Source organism: Alexandromys fortis, unplaced genomic scaffold, assembly GCF_014885135.2.
Source record: "Alexandromys fortis isolate MF-2015 unplaced genomic scaffold, M_Fortis_MF-2015_v1.1 scaffold_42, whole genome shotgun sequence".
Taxonomy (NCBI): domain Eukaryota; kingdom Metazoa; phylum Chordata; class Mammalia; order Rodentia; family Cricetidae; genus Alexandromys; species Alexandromys fortis.
Window position 1 is genome coordinate 889,189 of NW_026067934.1, and position 19,812 is coordinate 909,000.

Consider the following 19,812-nt stretch of genomic DNA (forward strand, 5'->3'; position numbering starts at 1 on the left):
CTGCATACATCTGACAAACAAATAATTTTTTAATTAAAAGAAAAGGAAAGCCAAGTTGGTAAAAAAAAAAAAAAAGATAAAATACAATGGTGTTTGATGAGGTGGTAATGCCTATGGTCCCAGCACTCAGGAAGCTGAGGCAGAAGGATCATTGGAAGTTGGAGGAGGCCTAGGCTATGAAGTAAGAGCTTGTCTCTAATCAGTAAGTCAATCAAACAATCAAGCCATTGTGAAAAAGTGACGTTAAATTCCAGAACACTGACAGAGATATGTGAAGTGTTTGAGGTAGTTCTGGGAAGCATTGGAATTTAAAAAGGCCAGGCGGTGGTGGCACATGCCTTTAAGGCCAGCATTCGGGAGGCAGAGGCAGGCAGAGCTCTGTGAGTTCTGAGGCCAGGCTGGTCTACAGAGCAAATTCCAGGACAGTCAGAGAAATCCTGTCTGGAAACCCCTCCAAAAGTGTTTATTTTATTTTAAATGATGTATTACTGTGTGTATCTGTGCACATACATGCAGGTGCCTGCAGGCTGTGAGCCACATAACATAATGTGGGTGCTGGAACTGAGCTTGGGTCATCTGCAAGAGCGGCACCAACCTTTTTTTTTTTAAGGATTTATTTATTTATTATATATTTAGCATTCCTTCCATGTATACCTGCAGGCCAGAAGGGGGCACCAGATCTCATTATAGATGGCTGTGAGCCACCATGTGGTTGCTGGGAGTTGAACTCAGGACCTCTGGAAGAGCATTCAATGCTCTTAACCACTGAGCCATCTCTCCAGCCCCTTTTCTTTTTTTTTTTAAAATAGGCGTCTTACTATGTAACCTTGGTTTGCCCAGAGTTCCCTTTGTAGACCAGGATGGCCTTGAATTCATAGGCATCCTCTTGTGTCTGTCTTTGCTTTTGCACAAATACTAAAGTCACCAGCACTGTTACTTTACATAGAGACTTCTGTCAGAAACACAAAATTTTCAGCAAGCTGTGTTCTACTTTTGTTTTAGAGAAGCTTCTAGTCTGAGCAGAGTTAAGTCTAGTTTGGAGGTTTGTTTTTACTGATGTTCTCTCAGTCTCTGTGATTAAACACATGTATCATTTTGTAAAGGTACTTTTTAAATTTATTTATTATACATACACTTTCCAGAAGAGGGCACCAGATCTCATTACAGATGGTTGTGAGCCACCACGTGCTTGCTGGGAATTGAACTCAGGATCTCTGGAAGAGCAGCCAGTGCTCTTAACCTCTGAGCCATTTCTCCAGCCCCTGTAAAGGTACTTTTTGTAAGTTGTGAACTAGCAATTAAGTTTCTGAACCTTTAAAAAATATAAAAAGAATGCTTTGCTTACACGTATGTATGTATTTATGCATGCATGCATATATGTATGTGATATGCCTGGTGCCCTCAGAGATCAGAAGGAGACATTGGATCCTCTGGAATTGTCATCACAGCCTGTTTTTTGGTTTTTGCGAGACAGGGTTTCTCCTTCGCTTTTGGTTCCTGTCCTGGAACTAGCTCTTGTAGACCAGGCTGGCCTCGGACTCACAGAGATCCACCTGCCTCTGCCTCCCAAGTGCTGGGATTAAAGGCCTGTGCCACCACCGTCCAGCTATCAAGTCACAGCCTGTTTTGAGCCACCGTGTTGGCATTGGTAACTGAGCCCCGGTCTTGTAAGAGCAACAAGTGCCTTAACACTGAACCTTCTCTCCATCCCCCGTGTGTGTGCATCTTTTTGCCTATAGGTGATAACTACTCTCCCATATTTGGCTGTGTATTTGTTTTGATTTTGAGATAAAAGACTGACCTCAAACTTACTAATATAGTTCAAGTTGACCTTGAACTCCTTTCATCATGTGTGAAATTTCATCACAACCCAGGGTATGTGTGTGCTTGTAAGTATAGACGAGTGGGGTTTTATTTATTTTGTTTTGTTTTGTTTTGTTTTGTTTTGAGACAGGGTTTCTCTGTAGCTTTGGAGCCTACGAGTGGGGTTTTATGTATTCTAGGCAAGTTCTCTTATCTACTGTGCTACATCCCTAGCCCTCACACATTCTTTTTAAATAATTTATTTTTATTTTCTGTGTATGAGGGTTTTGTCTTCATGTCTGTGCGTGTACTGTATGCCTGGCTGGTGCCTCTGGAGGCCAGAAGAAGGTATTTGTTGTATTCCCTAGAACTGGAGTACAGTGTGAGCTGTGGTGTGAAATGCTGGAAATTGAACTCAGGTCCTCTGGAACAGCCAGCGCTCTTAACCAAACCATCTCAATCTTTTTTCTTTTTTGAGACAGGGTTTCTGTTGGCTATTCTAGGACTTACTATATAGACCGTACTGGCCTTGAATGAACCCTTTGTCTGATTTTTGCCTCCCCATTATTGAAATTAAAGGTGTGTGCTGCCACTCCCAGAATCTCCACATTCTTTAGAAAAATGATTTTTAATAACCTAGCGGTAGTGGTGCATGCCTTTAATCCCAGCACTTAGGAGACAGAGGCAGGCAGATCTCTGAGTTCGAGGCCAGCCTGGTCTACAGAGAGTTTCAGGACAGCCAGAGTTGTTACACAGAGAAACCCTCTCTAGCCCCCCCCCCCCCCAGTTTATGTATATGGGTGTTTTGCTTCCTCATATGTCTGCACCATGAGTGTGCAATACATTAGATCATAAGAGGGTTCAGAGCCCTGGGACTATAGTTATGAAGACAGTTATGAAGCACCTGGTGTAGGAATCAAGTATAGGTTCTCTGGAAGAACAGCCGGTTCTCCTAGCCACTATCCAACACATGGGTTTTAAAAATAATCTCCCAAGTCATTCATCAGATCTAGAGGCTCCATTTTGCAAGGTTTTTTTTTTTAAATATTTATTTATTTATCATGTATACAGTATTCTGTTTTGAGTGTATGCCTGCAGACCAGAAGAGGGCACCAGACCTCATTACAGATGGCTGTGAGTCACCATGTGGTTGCCGGGAATTGAACTCAGGACCTTTGGAAGAGCAGGCAATGCTCTTAACCGCTCTCCAGCCCCTTGCAAGGGTTTTTAGTAACATATTTAGGTTTTGAGTAATACACTTAGTTTTTAAAAAAGATTTTTTTTAAAATTATGTATCTGTGCGTATGAATATGTGCACTTGAGTGCAGTGTCCTAGAGGGCAGAAGGTGTCAGATTTCCTGGCTTTGCAGTTGGCCATGGTAGTTGTAAGCTATCTGATGATCGTGCTGGGAACTGAACTTGGTCTTCTGAAAGAATAACACGCACTCTTAAATGCTGAGTCATCTCTAGTATCTTATTCTTTTTACTATAAACCTTGAAAGGGCTTACTTAGGTGAGTAAGATGCAAAGCAGATGACCACCTTACTCTAAGATAGCACTAGAATATCATTTTTTGCTCCCCTAAGTGATGGGTACTGAGTGACCACTCCGGTTTTGCCCAGGGAGGAAGGAACATGAACATTATACCCCAGAATCCACTATCCACTCATACTGTATCACCAAAAGAACTATGGAACTATATTAGTTTTCCATGTGCCTTTAAACATGGGTTCTTACTTGAGAGTTCTGCCTGAGGCTAGAGCATTGCAAAATAAATTGGAGTTGTGTGAATGAACTCTAGGAGGTGGGAGTAGTAGCTGAACTTGGAAACCCAACATTCTGCCTACATGCCCTTTCATCCAGATCTCTCTCTCTCTCTCTCTCTCTCTCTCTCTCTCTCTCTCTCTCTCTCTCTCTCTCTCTTTTTCTCTCTCTCTCTCTCGATAAAAGGATTGGATGACTTGTAGATGGGGCTAGAGAGATGGTTCAATGGTTGAGCCCATGCTCAATTCCTAGAATCCACATGACAGCTTAAAACTATCTATAACCCTTCTGGCTTTCACAGGCACCCACCTGGTAGTAAAGTATGCACAGACACAGCAAGTCAAACACTCATACACCTAAAATAGAAAGAAAAGAACTGGGGGTACTGGAGAGATGGCTCAAAAGTTTAGAGCACTCAATTCTCAGCAATCACTTGGTGGCTCACAACCAACCATCTATAATGAGATCTGGTGCCCTCTTCTGGCGCATGTATACATAATAAATAAATCTTAAAACAAAAGAACACTTGGCTTGTCTATCTAGACCTCCTTTTCTTACATGTGCATGTGTAGGGCTTAGCCTTTTGTGATTATTTTAAGCTTCAAACACTTTGGGACCTTCCAACCTGCTAGGTTCCTCACTTGATATTGTCACTTCATATCTGATTGGAAAGAAGGGGTTACCTGCTGATTCCCCTTTGATGAGTTAAGTATGATTTGATCTACCGCACCTTCTCAAGCAGGCTATAATGACAGAACCCAGAGGTTTATACTGTTACATTTTCAGATATATGCAACTCATTTTGGAAATTCTTAATTCTTTTTGCACTTTGAAAACTATGGACCCAACAGTGGAACTTTTACTTCAGTAAACAACAAAAAGAAAAAAAATTAACTCTAAATCATCCTCATTCTCAAGGGGTTGGGAGGATACAGGTATAGAGTAAAAAAAAAAAAAAATGAGGAGGGGTAGGCTAATAAAGAAAAGTAATCACAGTAACACAGTATAGAAGATACAGTTGGGTGCTTGTAATTTCAAATCTCAGTTTGTTGGTGGTATATAAGAAAACAGCTATTTTCATATGTTATCTGTGTCATGTTATCTGTAAACACCTTGCATTTGCGACTTTGCCTTTAGTTCTAGAACATTTTTTGTTGATTCTTTGGTATCCTCTAGGGAGGTAATCATGACGTCTTCAAAGAAAGACTCCCAGTCGTACCTTTCTTTTGTTTTCTTTTGTTATTAGGTTAGTTAGAACTTCAGCACAATTTAGAGGACACCCTTGCTTGTTCCAGATCATAAAGGGCAAAGCCTCTAATTCTTCAGTTTACTTGTGAATGTGATACAACAATCTGTCCACTTTCAGAACATTTAGGAAGATCACAAGGATGCAGGGTTGTGGAAGACAGGGTAAGCTAGTGTAAAGAAATCTTAGGTGGAATACCTCAGCAAGAGAGATAGAGAAACTTAGTTTCTCTGATCCTACCACGTAATGGATGCATAACCGAGGTGTTAGGCATGTGGACCACTGACCCTAGACTTAGGGTGGCATCTCTGGACTGCAGTGGAATGTTATACAGCTTTTTTAGCAAGTTGGTTCTCTGAGGTTGACAGATGCTACCAACGTTCATCTTTAACTGTATAATTTGTTCCTTGGACTGTTACCCCCTTGCTTGGAACCTCTAATTGGTAGCAGAGTAGGAAAATAATAAACAACAGAGCCAAAAGTATAATGTTGAGTGTTTTTGGAGTTAGACATGCTAGTTTGTTTACTGAACGGCCTTTCTGGCATGGAGCCTCCTCCTTTCTTGCCTCTCTCTGTCCTTGACAGCTACACCACTTCACCACTCAGGGACCAGGGTTCCACAGTCTGCCAGTGGCTAAGCCTAAGAAGGAGTTTGGATGTCAGCCAGACCTTGGAGCCCTGGGCTCTGAGGGAATTGGTGATTTTGTTCATTTTGGATTATTCCTGGCATCTAGCCGTCATTTGCGTTCTTCCCTGGGAACCTGGCAGAGGAGTCTCAAAAATTGGCTCAATCTGCCCATGGAAACACAAGCCTGCTCTAGGTTGTTAGTTTTTTTCTGATATATGAGAAGACTTCAACAAACAGAAAAAGGGTGGGGATGATTATCACTAGGTTTCCAGGTCAGTACTTTATATCATTCTGCCCCCTTTCCATTCTCGTCTTCTAGCCGTCAAGATAGCTGTGTTCCAGTTTTGCTCGGAATTGGTAGTGAAAATGTCCTCTTCTCATTCCCTTGTTTGTGATTGGACTGGACAAAACAATGGCTCTAAGAAAATCTGCATGCCAGGGTATATTTACTGCATTGCATTGGGGTTTTCCAATTTGATTTGATTCTTCCTCCACTGAACTGTATATTCAAGCCTTTATCAGTTACAGCTGCAGTAATGTGTGGAAAGAGAACATTACACTTAATCATATCCACTTAATGTTTTGTTGAATACAGAAATTTTTAGCTTTGGATTATGAGGAAATTGTTGTCAAGTTGTGAAAACTCATATTTCTGGTGCCTCTAGCATGGCTCTCTTATTTCTTCATTGTTCTCGATTGTGCTTTGGGTCAGAATCATGTCTTGAAGTTTTGAATCACCAGGGAAGGCTTTTAAAAATGTAGCACTTGAGCCAGGCAGTGGTGACTCACACCTTTAATCCCAAGACTTGGGAGAAAGAGCCAGGTGCACCTCTGATCTTGAGACCAGCCTGGTCTATAAAGCAAGTTCCAGGACAGACAGGGCTGTTACATAGAGAAACCCTGTGTCAAACTCCCCCCCCCCCAAAAAAAAAGGGAAAGGCAGGCACGGGGGATACAACACTTGGTACTTAATAGGGACCCCTCTATTGAAATATCTGGAGGAGCCTAAGTAAGCATCAAAAAAATGTAAAAGTGTCCTAGATGCTACCGGCTGTGTAGTTATGCACACCATTGCTTCTAGTCTTACCCTGGGTCAATGCTTGGCTATTTAAAAATACTTGATACTAGATTTCTCTTGTTGAGCATGACTGTTCGGTTAATAAATGGTTGTTTGGTTTGTTATGGCCCAGTTGACTGTTTCAGCTGTACTTAAACTGATAAAATCTGAGAAATTGTTACCACCTTCAGTGTTGAGGCTGTTTCTATTGGTCATGAATGGACACTTTTAAAGAAAATTTTTGCTTCTTATATCATTACTACCATGATAGTACTATTCACAATAGTCATGGACCTTAAAAAGGTTTAGACTAGCGTGGACTACATAGCGGGAACCTATTAGCAGAATTAAGCAGTAGAAACAACCTTAACTTAAGAAATATGCAAAATGTAGTTATACCCATACAGTGCAGTATCATTCAGACTTAAAGAAGACTGACATGTTATGATTCTGGTGGATCCTGAACACAGTATACACCAGTGAAAACAGCCAGATGCAAGTAGACAAACAATGTTTTTCTTTTTTTCTTTTTCCTTTCTTCTTTCTCTCTTTTTTGGTTTTTCTCTGAGGCAGGGTTTTTGTGTAGCTTTGGAGCCTGTCTTGGAAATCACGGAGATCCACCTGTCTCTGCCTCCCGCCTCCTGAGTGCTGGGAGCACTGCCCCTGCAAATAATGATGGTTTTCTACTCAGAAGATATTTGTACAATCATATAGACAAAAATAGAACAGTGGTTCCAGGACAGAAGTGAGGAGTGACTGTTTAGTGGGCAGACTTTTATGTTGGATGATGGACAGGTTTTGAGGAAGGATAGATAGGATTGATGATTGTACAATCTGGATTGTAAATGTCCTTAGCACTACTGAGCCTCTCACTTTCTAGCCTCGCCTGGCATTCCACCACAAACCATACATGTAAAAATTGGTGTTCTGAGCCAAGTGGTGGTGGCTCACGCCTTTATAACAGATATTTACATCATGATTCATAACAGCAAAATTACAGTTATGAAATAGCAACAAAATAATTTTGTGGTTGGAAAGTCACCAATATGAAGAGAAACTGTATTAAAGAGTTCCAGCATTAGAAAGGTTGAGAATCATTGACCTAAACTGTCCTAGACCTTTGTGGTACAGGTTGCCTATAATTCGGAAATTCCTCTTTTCAGTACGCTGTAGTTGAAACTGGTTGGTTTTAAAATGGCTGTCAAAATGACTGCCAGACAATTTAACTTCCTTATAATTACATCTGCTGTTAACCAATAGACGTACCCCATGTGTCATGACAGTTGATGAATACTCTGGCCTCTGTTGATACTGATAGCAACAGAATTCCTAGAAAATTTCCAGCTTTTCCCAGAAGCCGTGAAGATTCTTTTTTTTTTTAAATATTTATTTATTTATTATGTATACAATGTTCTGTCTGTGTGTATGTCTGCAGGCCAGAAGAGGGCATCAGATCCCATTACAGATGGTTGTGAGCCACCATGTGGTTGCTGGGAATTGAACTCAGGACCTTTAGAAGAGCAGGCAATGCTCTTAACCACTGAGTCATCTCTCCAGCCCTGATTCTTTTCTTTATTAGCCTACCCCTCCTCATTTTTTTTTTTTTTTACTCTATACCTGTATCCTCCCAACCCCTTGAGAATGAGGATGATTTAGAGTTAATTTTTTTTCTTTTTGTTGCTTACTGAAGTAAAAGTTCCACTGTTGGGTCCATAGTTTTCAAAGTGCAAAAAGAATTAAGAATTTCCAAAATGAGTTGCATATATCTGAAAATGTAACAGTATAAACCTCTGGGTTCTGTCATTATAGCCTGCTTGAGAAGGTGCGGTAGATCAAATCATACTTAACTCATCAAAGGGGAATCAGCAGGTAAAATAGCAAGAACAGCATGTACAGTCACCAAGTTGTAATATAGGTTTGGTTTCATGAACTGTCTTATGCAAAGTAATAGAAACACTACTTTTTCATGAGCATTTCTGGTGTCGCTGTTGAAGACTGGAAGCTGAGACTAAAACTTCAGAATCAAAAGAGGTACTTAATCTGGGTACTTAAACTTCATATAAATAAGTTTCATATAACTTAAGAGGTACTTAAACTTCATATAAATTTGTTTATAAATGGGATATTTCAGTGGAGAGAGTTGGGTGGATTGTGTCATTCCACTTATTATATTACATGGAGGAAATGAACCACAGAACCTCAGTAGTGAAACCAATAAGGAACACCGCATTTTACCTGACCAGGTTCTCTCATTCCTTTGCTCCCTCCTCTTCCTCTTTTCTACTTTATTTCTAATGGCCTGTCTTTGTGAGGCCATGACAACAAATGTTCTTATATCTTAAAAGTTTAGTTGTACAACAAAGTATGTAATAAGTCATTTGTTGAGTGAGTGGCTGAGTGAGAAGTCCAGTTTTCAACCTAATAGTAATAAACAGCTCAGACTACAGAGTTGAAGTGATGGACGTGCTCTCCAAGCCTACTGTTGTTCCTTGACCAACCTTAACCAAGAGTTAATTTGCAGCCCATTCTTTACCTTCACACAACTTTTGTAGGGAGGAGACAATCGAAGTCAGAAGGAATCCTTATAAATGCTTGTTAGTAATTAGATAAAGATAAATAGTGGGCAGATCTCAGGAGCAGTTTGCACCCTTTCTGCAACTCATTGATTAGGCTATTGTGCCATGGTGCTTATTTTCCATCTAGGTCCTGCTGGAGTAGTTATATATATATATATATATATATATATCTTCTACCTCTGTAACTGAAGATTTCTTTCCCTCTTTGGTGGTACTGGGGATGAAACCTGGTGCTTTGTGAAGTCTAAGTACTCTGCCTTCTGTTTATATCCCTATACTAAGGACACTGCCTCCCCCAAGAAAGGGTTTCTCTTTGTAACCCTGGTTATCTTAGAACTTGCTCTAAAGAGCATGCTGGCCTTGAACTCAGTTCTGCTTGTCTCTGCTTCCCAAGTGCTCGAATTAAAAGTTGTGGATCACCACCACCTGGCTCAAGAATACTTTTTAAAGCCTCAAATTGGTGTTTGGTTTGAAATTAAGTCTTTAGTAGATATATCTAACAGTAAAAGACAGTGAGCCAACTCTAGGTTGTGTGTGTGCATGTTGTTATATTTTTATGAATATGTCTTAGAATGAAAAAGAAACAATAGAAACGTGAAAAGTGTTGTATTGGAGAAGGAAGGAGATACATGGGTTCTGTGAATTAGGGCTCTCTAGGATATAACTAAAGTCTGGTGGTATAGAATATGGTGGCCCTGGAGGGGAAGGCAACTCACTTAAGTCAGATTGCTTGGATTCTTCCATGGGTTGGTATTTTGTGTTAAAATGAATGAAAAAGTCTTTTCTCTCAGGCTTAGAGCATTTATTTGGGGGGGGGGGTGTTCTGGGTTGTATTGCATCCATTTATTATTAAAAAGGTGTGTCCTTGTACTGGATTTAATAAGATTTTTCTTCAGCACTATAGTACGTTTCTTCACCTGAAAATCTCATGCATTTTGATGCCATTTCTATGGCAACTAGTGAATTCCCAAGGGAGCAGGTTCTATTTTTGTGTCTAGAATGATAACAGGATTATTGAAGGCATATCTAAAATTCTGTTGTAAGCCAGTGCTGAGTTATGAAGAGAATTGAGCTTACCCACTACAAATTTTTTTTAAGATTTATTATGTATACAGTGTTCTGTCTGCATGTATGCCTGCAGGCCTGAAGAGGGCGCCAGATCTCATTACAGGTGATTGTGAGCCACCATGTGGTTGCTGGGAATTGAACTCAGAATCTCTGGAAGAGCAGCCAGTGCTCTTAACCTCTGAGCCATCTCTCCAGCCCCCCCCCCACTACAAATTTTTAAAAATTAATTTTATTACTGCTTAACCTGACTGGCTCTGGGACTCACCAAGTAGAGCAGGCTCTTCTTGAACTCACAGAGATTTCCCTGCCTCTGCTGCCTGAGTGCTGGGATTAAAGGTGTATGCCACCTCTTCCCACTGTGTCCTTTTAATAATCTACATGTCCCTCTACATAGTTTGCTATTAGAGTTTGGGGCCACAGGCCTTGATAGGATATGTTTCTTTTACATGTATGTCTGCACCACAAAAGGAGAGGGCATAAGATCCCCCAAGAACTAGAGTTAACAGACCGTTGTGACCACCTGATGTGGGTGCTGAGAACTGAACCTGGACACTCTGGGAAAGCAGCAATGCTCTTTTTGTTTTGTTTTGTCCCAAATAGATCCTTAGTAAAATAATGAATGACTTTATTCTCTGGGTATGCAAATTTGTATATAGAGTATATAAAATCTTGGTGCATTCGGTGTGGTAGTCCACTCCTCTCTCAAAAACTGAGGGTTGGGCTGGAGAGATGACACAGTGGTTAAGAGCACTGTGTGCTCTTCCAGAGGTTCTGAGTTCAATTCCCAGCAACCACATGGTGGCTCACAACCATCTGTATTGAGATCTGGCGTGCGAACATATATGCAGCCAGAATGTTGTATACATAACTAACTAAATAAATAAATCATTTTTTTAAAAAAAGATTTATTTATTATGTATACAATATTCCGTCTGTGTGTATGTCTGCAGGCCAGAAGAGGGCATCCGACCTCATTGCAGATGGTTTCATGTAGCTGAGGCTGCTCTTGAATACCTTATCTTCCTGCCTCAACAGGTGTGCACCAGCAGCTAGAAAACCTACTCTTTTACTAGAATCATTTGAAGATAACACTGCCTGGTAGGCTTCTGACTTAGGCATCAGTTGAATTGAACCTAGAATGTAAATAACAGAGGCATGAGAATGATGGGATAAGGGAGAGCTAACAAAGACAAGCTGAGGTAGAACACTGGACACATTTCTGATTCAGTTACTTGAGTTGTTTTCTTTCAGAGTGTTATGGACAGAGGAATTTATTGGAGCCAGGAGTGCATGCCTGTTGGAGTTTCTTTGACGATCTCACCATTAACTTTGCCTGTCTGTGGAAGGCCCAGCAATCAATCTATTTCTGAGATCTTTCTGTTCCCTAAGCAGATAATTCTGTAGGCATGTTTCCCAGCAATAAAAGAATTCATTCATGGCATTCACAGAGCGGTATGTTCAGTGGTCTGCCTTCACATCCCTGAGGGGTCCTGAATGTTCCCCCCACTTACGGCAGAGCACTGACTTGTGTATACCAGTTGCTCAGCTGTTGTGACAAGAAGAGAGAATGCTATATAAAGCTCATAGATTTCTGTACCCCTTTAGAGAAGCCATGTAATGATGTAAAGAGTTAGATTCTGGAAACTTCTTTATGGTTAATTGGCCATATCCGTTAGTTTATTTTCCTTGTTATAAGGTTTTCCTTCAGTTTCTGCTATATGTGGAAGTATTAAAGTACCTCACTTTAATATTTTTTAGAGTGGATTTCTGCTGCTTCCTTTGCATATATACTATTTATTTGACTCTTGGAGAACAAACTTGTTTTCCCCCTACTTTAAGCTGACAATAGCCTAAGACCATATGACTCCTACCTGCCACCTCTAACCTGCTGTGCTATGTTCTCTTTAAACTCGATGCTTGAAAATCCAATCCATTCCAAGCTCTTAAACTCTTTTTTAAATTTGTTTTTTGAGACAGGGTTGGTTTCTCTGTAGCTTTGGAGCTTGTCCTGGAACGCACTCTGTAGACCAGGCTGGTCTCACACTCAAAGATCCACCTGTTTCTGCCTCTCGAGTGATGGGATTAAATATGTGTGCAACCACCGCCCAGCTCGTTCCAAACTCTAAATTATTTTTGAGTCTTAGTCGTTTCCTTCCCCTCTTGGAGGATGTTTGCACTAGGAATTGAAATAAGAGCTTTGTACATGATAAACGTGTGCTTCACACTGTTCTATGCCCTTAGCACCCCCTTCCCCTTTGTGTTTTTTTTCTGGTCCTGTTGTAGCCTCTCCGCTAAACTTGTTGCTGTTCCCTTCCCCTCAACAAAGATCTCAAAGGGTTTGTATTGATGTGTACTTAGTAAGATGACTAGCTAGTAGACAGATTGCCATCTCTGTGGGAGCATGGTCTTCTCTTTTTAGTTACCTCAGTTTCTCTCACATTTGAGGAGAAAATCTCATCAGATGTAAGAAACCAAATGCAGCCAAGACTGCTTTCATTGTGGTTGTTTTTATACTGGCTTTCTGTTCTATCTAGCATCTAATGCTGGATTTTAACTTAGGGACTTTTAATTAAAAGTTTTGTTTTTGAGAAGGTCTCACATGTAGGTAAGGCTGGCTTCAAATCTAGGAACCTCATAATTCAGCCCCTATGGTTCTAGGAGTACATGTACACACACCATAGTGCTTTTTGGAAGCTTTCAAATCCTTAAGAAAGATTCATCAGTTAAAATTGTGCTTTATTTACTTTTTTTCTTCTCTGTCCTTCTTATGAGGTCTTACTATGTTGCCCAGGTTGGCCTTTAATTTTGTGCTTTAGAGATCTTCCTCTTACCTCAGCCTCTAGAGTAGTTCAGACTACTCTTGTGTCACCATGCCTCTTGTAATTCACCTCCCTCCCAAAGCTTCAGATGTGATATTATATATACTTTATCTGTAATTTCACAAAAAATTTTTTGATTTTAGTTGTATTCATTAGTACTGGTCTCTATAAATCTCTGCATTTTGATTGGTTGAGGTGTTCTGTAATTGTCTCTGTTGTAAAGAGAAGTTTCATTCACGAGAAGTGAGAACTGTATTCCTCTGTGGGCACAAGGACAAATATTTAGAAGGTAGTTAGGGGTTATACTGATCTAGTTAAGTGGTACTTGTGGTACTTGTAGTTTCTCCTCCAAGATATATGACTTCACTAGCCCTTGGTAGTTGGCTAAGTTTCTAGTACCAAATATAATTTTCCCTCCTGTTGAACAGGTCTTGAGTGCAATCTTGATAGCTCTTGGCTACCACGAAGGGTTGTGTGCTGTGCTTGCCGGTCATCATTGTGTTTCATTGGAGGCATACCTGGTTTGGTCTGTTTGTTGCTTCCCTCCTTTGGAAGCTTGCATAGTACCTTCAGGTACCATGAAAAGCTAGTTTTCAGTGAGGAGGCATTCAGGTCAGTTCCAGTTCAGGGACCTCTGTGCCCTGTGTCTGAAGTACATGATGTCTTCAGAAATAGGAACTTTTCTTCCATCTCTCCAGAGTAACCAAAGGCATAGCAGTAGCATGCATGTTTGGGAGTCTCTTAAACTGCCCTAACGAACAACTGCCTGTTTGGAGCTTTTTTTATTAGGTGGTTTTTGGATCTAGGAGGGATCATTGCGAGCCCAAATGAGAAAATATCATTAAAATATATATTTATACACAAACATAATGTGTATATTGGTTTTTCTTTAGTAAATAAGTTAATAGTATGACTTTTATTCTTACTGTTATTTTACCCTCCTTCAATTTTTTTCTCCATTCTCCCTCCCTAAGTACTCCCACACATTTGCCAGATCAGATCACTTATGTCCTGCTGCTCCCCTCTCTAGTGTCCCCAGCCCTTACCCTGGCAGTGGTCCCTTTCTTACTTCCCCAAGTTTGACTACAGTTACTCCAGGGCATGTACTCATGAGAAATAAGATGAAACATTTGTCTTTCTGCATCTGGGTTACCTCACTCTATGTTGTTCCATCCATTTATCTGCAAAGTCCTTGTTCATTTTTCGTTATTATTGCCAGTATCAGTGCTCCTTACCTCTTTGTTTTTGTTTGTGGTAGACTCTGTCATTGCCTCAAGTGCTTTATGGAAATACCTTGTGCTTATAGAAAGGCACCATGTTTTAAGGATATATGTGAATTTGAATGTACTTTTCCTATGTGCCTGGAACTGACCATATTGGCCAGCAGGAAACAAGTTTAAACTATATGCTTTCAGGCTTCTTCTTATACCCAAGCTTCAGCGGGGAATTGTGCTTTTGATTTTGCCTATAATGATGTGCAATTCTTGCAAACAGATGACCAGTTACCACAAGGTGTCTCCGTTCTGACTGATTTGTTGGGACTGAAAAATGTTTGGAGATAGCACTACTAGAAATCTAACTTGAGCCCCAGCTCATGATGCTCTATAGTGAGGGTAGGCCTTCTGAGGGATGAAGTGTTATTAGCCAAGGCAGATGCTCATGGTTATTGCTCTTATGCTTTTGAGGCTGCTCTGAATCAGAGTGCACTAAGTACTCACTACTCCATGTGACATCCATTTGACTGCTGTGTTGTCACAGGTATCATGGTGAAGGTGATGATGCCACTGTCTGGCTTGTAAGGTTTTTGTGAGAATTAAACTAATATAGCTCAAGTCTGTAATACAGAGCATAGAGCATCGTTAGCACATTAAGTAAAGAGATTTTCTACGCTTTAGGGCAGATGATACAGTGATGGCTTTCAATTAATAAACACTCATAACTGTTACCTCCCTGGCATTTTACTGTCTGTGTGTTGTAACTTTAGGAAGAAGGTGAGTCTGACAGGACAAGACAGGGGGTATTACTGGGGCTTCAATGGACTAGGAGACTGGAACCAGAGAAACAAAGTGGGACTGGTCACATCCACTCAGTTTACTAAACTTCTTATCAATGGATAACACATATTCTGTACTACCAGCTGAAGCCTGAGATTAAAGACATTCACCATCACTGCTGAGCTATCAACTGTTCTTAAAATAGCCTTATCACAATGTTAAGAGGGGAGATGGTATCAAAGAATGTCTTTGAGAGGGCTGGTGAGATGGCTGAGAGGTGAAGAGCCCTGACTTCAATCCCATGGGATTTGCAGGCATGCAGGCAGAACACTGTATACATAATGAATGAATGAATGAATGAATCTTTACTTTTAAAAAAGTGTCCTTGAGAAGAAGCCATACTTAATCAGAAGTTGGTGAACTTTGGGAGCTATATATTCACATACACACAGTTTATGTTAATGGATACACACACACACACAAATTTAGAGGTTCACAGACTTTCACAGCATCCTTAAAAATCTCAAAGTTGGGCCTGTGGAGATGGCTCAGAGATTAAGTACTTGCTATCCAAGCATGAGGACCAGAGTTCAGATACTCAGAAACTCACATAAATGCCAAATGGACACAGTGGCTATAGGGACAAGTTGGCTAGTAAGGCTTGTCTTATCAGTGAGCTCTTGGTTGGATCGAGAGATCGTCTCAATCAATTAAGGCAAAAGAGAAATTGTTAATTCTCAAAGTCAACCAAGGGCCTACACACATTGAAACACATAGATATACCCAGCACAAACATACCCGTGTGTATAAAATAGGTAAAGGTAATTTCTGCCTTTTTATGTGTATGTACAAAAGTAAACACTGTGTCTGGGGCAAAGCATATATAGCACAGAGATGATCTATTTAGCCTCCCTTCAACATCATCCTCACTAGGCCTCAACCATCTATGCGCCACTCAAGGCTGGCTGGTCTTTATTTAATCATCAGCACAGTCAGACTTAAGTGAGGTAGATACACCTTTAGTTTAAACTGTGGTACCCTTTCACCATCTCTAATTCTGTGTTGGAGAGATGCCAGGACGAGGCTTTATATTCCATAAAACCCTTCCTCATCCCACTTCTTAAAGAGGGAGAGGTTGCTAGTCCTTGAGCTGTGGTTTATTTATAAGGATTAGTTTATTTCATTAGGGTAGTTGGATTGACAAGTATGAATGAACTTTTTTTTAATGAGCAGTAGCCTTTTATGAGATTTCTTTACTCAGTAACCATGCATTATTTGAGTTACTCAGAAAATGTTCTCAGTAATTGTAAAGCTGTCCAAAGTCAGGTGAATAAGACTTATCTTGCTGATACTTCCTTTGTAGCCCTGGCCTAAATAGAAGTATTGACTTGACTTTGTGCTTCATAAGCCACAGTTACAAACAAGGGCTTACACAATCTTACCCTGTCACACTACAGCATCCTCTAAAGGTCTTTAGGTGAGGAGAGGGTTATACAGATTTGCAAAACATGCCTTTATTATACCTTCTTCCTTGTGAACTCTGTAGTTCTTGGTGGCTTTGTTTGTTCCTTATAAGCTCCTACTGAGTTCTCTGCCCCTGGCTGTTGAGAGGTTATATATACACCTATCTTCTGTGCTAGATGGTCAGGCTTTTTGTTATACTGGGATTGTGCGTAATAGGCATGCATTTTTACTACTGAACTGTGTCCAGGCAGTCTCCTTTTTATTTTTTGTTTTGAGACAGTCTGACTAAGTACTGAGTTGTCCAAACAGGTCTTAAATCTGGTAAACTACCTTCCTTAGCCTCCAGCGCAACCAGGATTACAGGCCCTTGTCACCAGGCCTAGCTAGATAGCCAGTCTTAGAGAAACACTAGGGTCTTTTTAATTGGGTTATTACAATTCCAACCAGTTGCTGGCAATTGATTACAATCTTTGGAGTCTGCAGCCAGGGTCACTTGTCATTTCTAGCGTGGTCTGATGGGACTTTTTTCCTTTTTGTGTAGAGTGCCTGGTGAAGAATGTGATGGGATCTCTAGCATGTCTACGGAGAGCGGCCCTGGGACAAGATTGAGAAATCTGCCAGTAATGGGGGATGGACTAGAAACCTCCCAAATGTCTACAACGCAGGCCCAGGCCCAACCCCAGCCAGCAAATGCAGCCAGCACCAATCCTCCACCTCCAGAGACCTCCAACCCTAATAAGCCCAAGAGGCAGACCAATCAACTGCAATATCTGCTCAGAGTGGTGCTCAAGACACTATGGAAACACCAGTTTGCGTGGCCTTTCCAGCAGCCTGTGGATGCCGTCAAGCTGAACCTCCCTGTGAGTAGCTGGGCAGGGCCTAGACTACCACCACCCTCAGTCTCCTGATGAAGGCAAATTAATTTGCAGATGGGTGGAAATGGGTTTAGAGTTGTGGTAAGAACTCTGAACACCAGTATCCACAGTGACCTTTCAGTATATGGTTATAGTAGTCCTAAAAATCAAACAGGAAAAAAAAAAAAAGGAAGCTAACTGGCTTAGATATAATATTTCTTAGTTAATTGGGACCCCAGTGAAAGTTGTATAGGAAGAGATTAAAATAAGGTGAACTGAAATCAGAACCCCAACTAGTAGTCCAAACCCTTTTTTTCTCTAAGCTGTGGTTGGTCAGCCTGTGTAGAAAGGGAACTGATTTACTGCAACAGCAGCTACTTGCATCACCACCAAAGCACTGCCAAGCTGGTAAAAATATTGGAGCATCTCCCAGAGAACATGGTTGAAGGGGACTGTGCTATAGGTCCCCTAGAGATATTACACTTCCTATCACCCTTCAGAGCATACTTTATTTTTGTTTTTCCTTCCTTTTCTCCCCTTCCCTTCCATTTTTCCTTTCTTCAGGATGTCCCATTTGTATACACCCCTAGCAGAAAGCTCTGTAGTCTGAACTAATTCAAAGTTGCTCTCTGGAATGTGCTGTTTTCATGCACTCCTGGCAAATGTGTTATGTAGATAATGCCATTATCCAAGTTGGGTCTTTGAGAGCTAAAACTCTTCATGTGTCTTTAGTCTCTGCCAGATGTTCAAGTTCTTCAAAATGTGAGACCCTACTCTGGCCTTTCTTGAAAACCATAACTGTGATCAGTGTTCGGTGTGTGTCCACCAAATATGTTTTTTGGCCTTTGGAGACACAACCACAGCGACATTCTTAGATCAGATGGGATAGAAGGAACTGGAGGTGGAAGGCGAGTTCCAAAACTTTAAAAGAAAGGCTTTATGGAAAAGAGAATTGCCAGCAGATAGCAGTCCCCAGATTTCTACATCAGAGAACACAGAGAGATAAAAAGAGGAGGGTCTTATACTACCTCCTTGTACCATCCTGCTGGCAGTAGGAAGATGTGACACTGAAGTTGAAGCCAGATTTATGATTGCGTGAGATAGCAAGGATGTGAGACCACTGTTTGAAGAAGCTAGAATAGAAGGTCACTTTGTTGTAGGAGGAAACAATAGGGGCAGAGTCCAAGGCAGGGGATTGCTAGGGAACTGAGGCAAGGAGGTTACTGAGATATCCTGACCAGTAAGTGTGGTAGGTGAAGCTTGACTATTAAAATCTGTCAAGTGCACAGGCTGGAACTCCTGAACGTGTGCTAGAATTTCCCTTTCTTGGGTGGTGTGAATTCTACCCCTCCATTAATTTGGATGTCACTTTTAGCGGCCTTTTTAAAAATAAAAGGACAGAGTCTTGCATGACCCAGACTGGTTGTGAACTTGTTACCTAGTCTAGTCTGGCCTTTGGCCTCCATACCATCCTACCCTTACCTTCTAAGTTCTAGAATTTCACTGATTTTCGTGTCTTCAAAGAAGGGCTGCTGGTCAAGAGTGATCTTAAAAGACCTTTATTCTAAGTAGACCTGGATCTAACCAGCTGGTGGCCTAAGAGCTAATACTTTTCAGGAGCTATTAGAGAGCTATCTTCTAGCTCTACATTTTGTATTTATGTCTTCACGTGTAATTTTGACCTTGTCCTACCTTAAACCTACTCCCTTAGCTCTCAGTTCCTTTTCATCCCCTGTTCTACTGTTGTCCTTTTTTACCCTTGAACGACTTGCCAGTCTGCAACGCAGGTCCAGATACTATTCTCATAGTTTTGTTCACAGAATAAAATCAGTCCAGATTTCCACAGGAGTTTTGTCATTAGTTCTCAAGGGAAGGGAGGAGGCAGCATGAAATAGGTTTACAAGACTGATTTTGAGTTGCCTTTTGGTAAGGGTGTGCACACGCAGCTCTTACCAAATTAAGGCACCTGTATGTGCCTCCTCTTACATTGGTAAGCATCCTTTTCTTTATGGGTTTTGGCACAACTCAAAACCTTATTGTCCACTTTATTTTTGGGACAGTATCTTGGTGCTCTCCTTTGTCCCTCAGCCCCCTTTTAAAAGGCTACGTGATTTGATTTCCCCGATACTTAGAATGAAAGGATATTTTAACACCCTGAAAGAGAAGGGGAGCTTGTAAGACCCCACCCCTACCTGAGGAGCTAATGACAATTGATGGCTGTTGGGGGAAGGACAGTCAGTTTTCTTTGGGGATATGTCCACTGGGAGGTTACTGATGCTCCTAATGGTCCTACCGGTGTGCATACAGGCAGCACTAATTTGACTTAATGGAATATTTAAAAAGGATAAGAAGGAGGCCTGGATGAAGGGACTAGGAAATGAGGGCAAACATGATCAAGATACATATTTTGCATATACAAAATTATCCCCTCTCTTCCTCCCTCTCTCCCTTTCTTTTAGCAAAAAGTATTTGCATAGACAACCTGTTAGGTTGTACGTTTGCCATCTAGTGTTTAGGAATCTCTTCTTTACCCACTTTA

General features: G+C 40.9%; 1 protein-coding gene across 7 annotated transcripts in view; it reads left to right on the forward strand.

Annotated features, from left to right (window-relative positions):
• Brd4 (bromodomain containing 4) overlaps positions 1 to 19,812 on the forward strand; it is a 70,340-nt gene that overhangs the window by 19,638 nt on the left and 30,890 nt on the right. For all 7 annotated transcript variants that reach the window (XR_007592467.1, XR_007592468.1, XM_050145985.1 and 4 more), the window contains exon 2: positions 16,961 to 17,279. Coding sequence is in view for 5 of the 7 variants with exons in the window: in XM_050145985.1 (XP_050001942.1) it covers positions 16,995 to 17,279 (285 nt within the window). In the remaining 2 variants the exon portion in view is untranslated. The remainder of the gene's footprint in view (positions 1 to 16,960; positions 17,280 to 19,812) is intronic.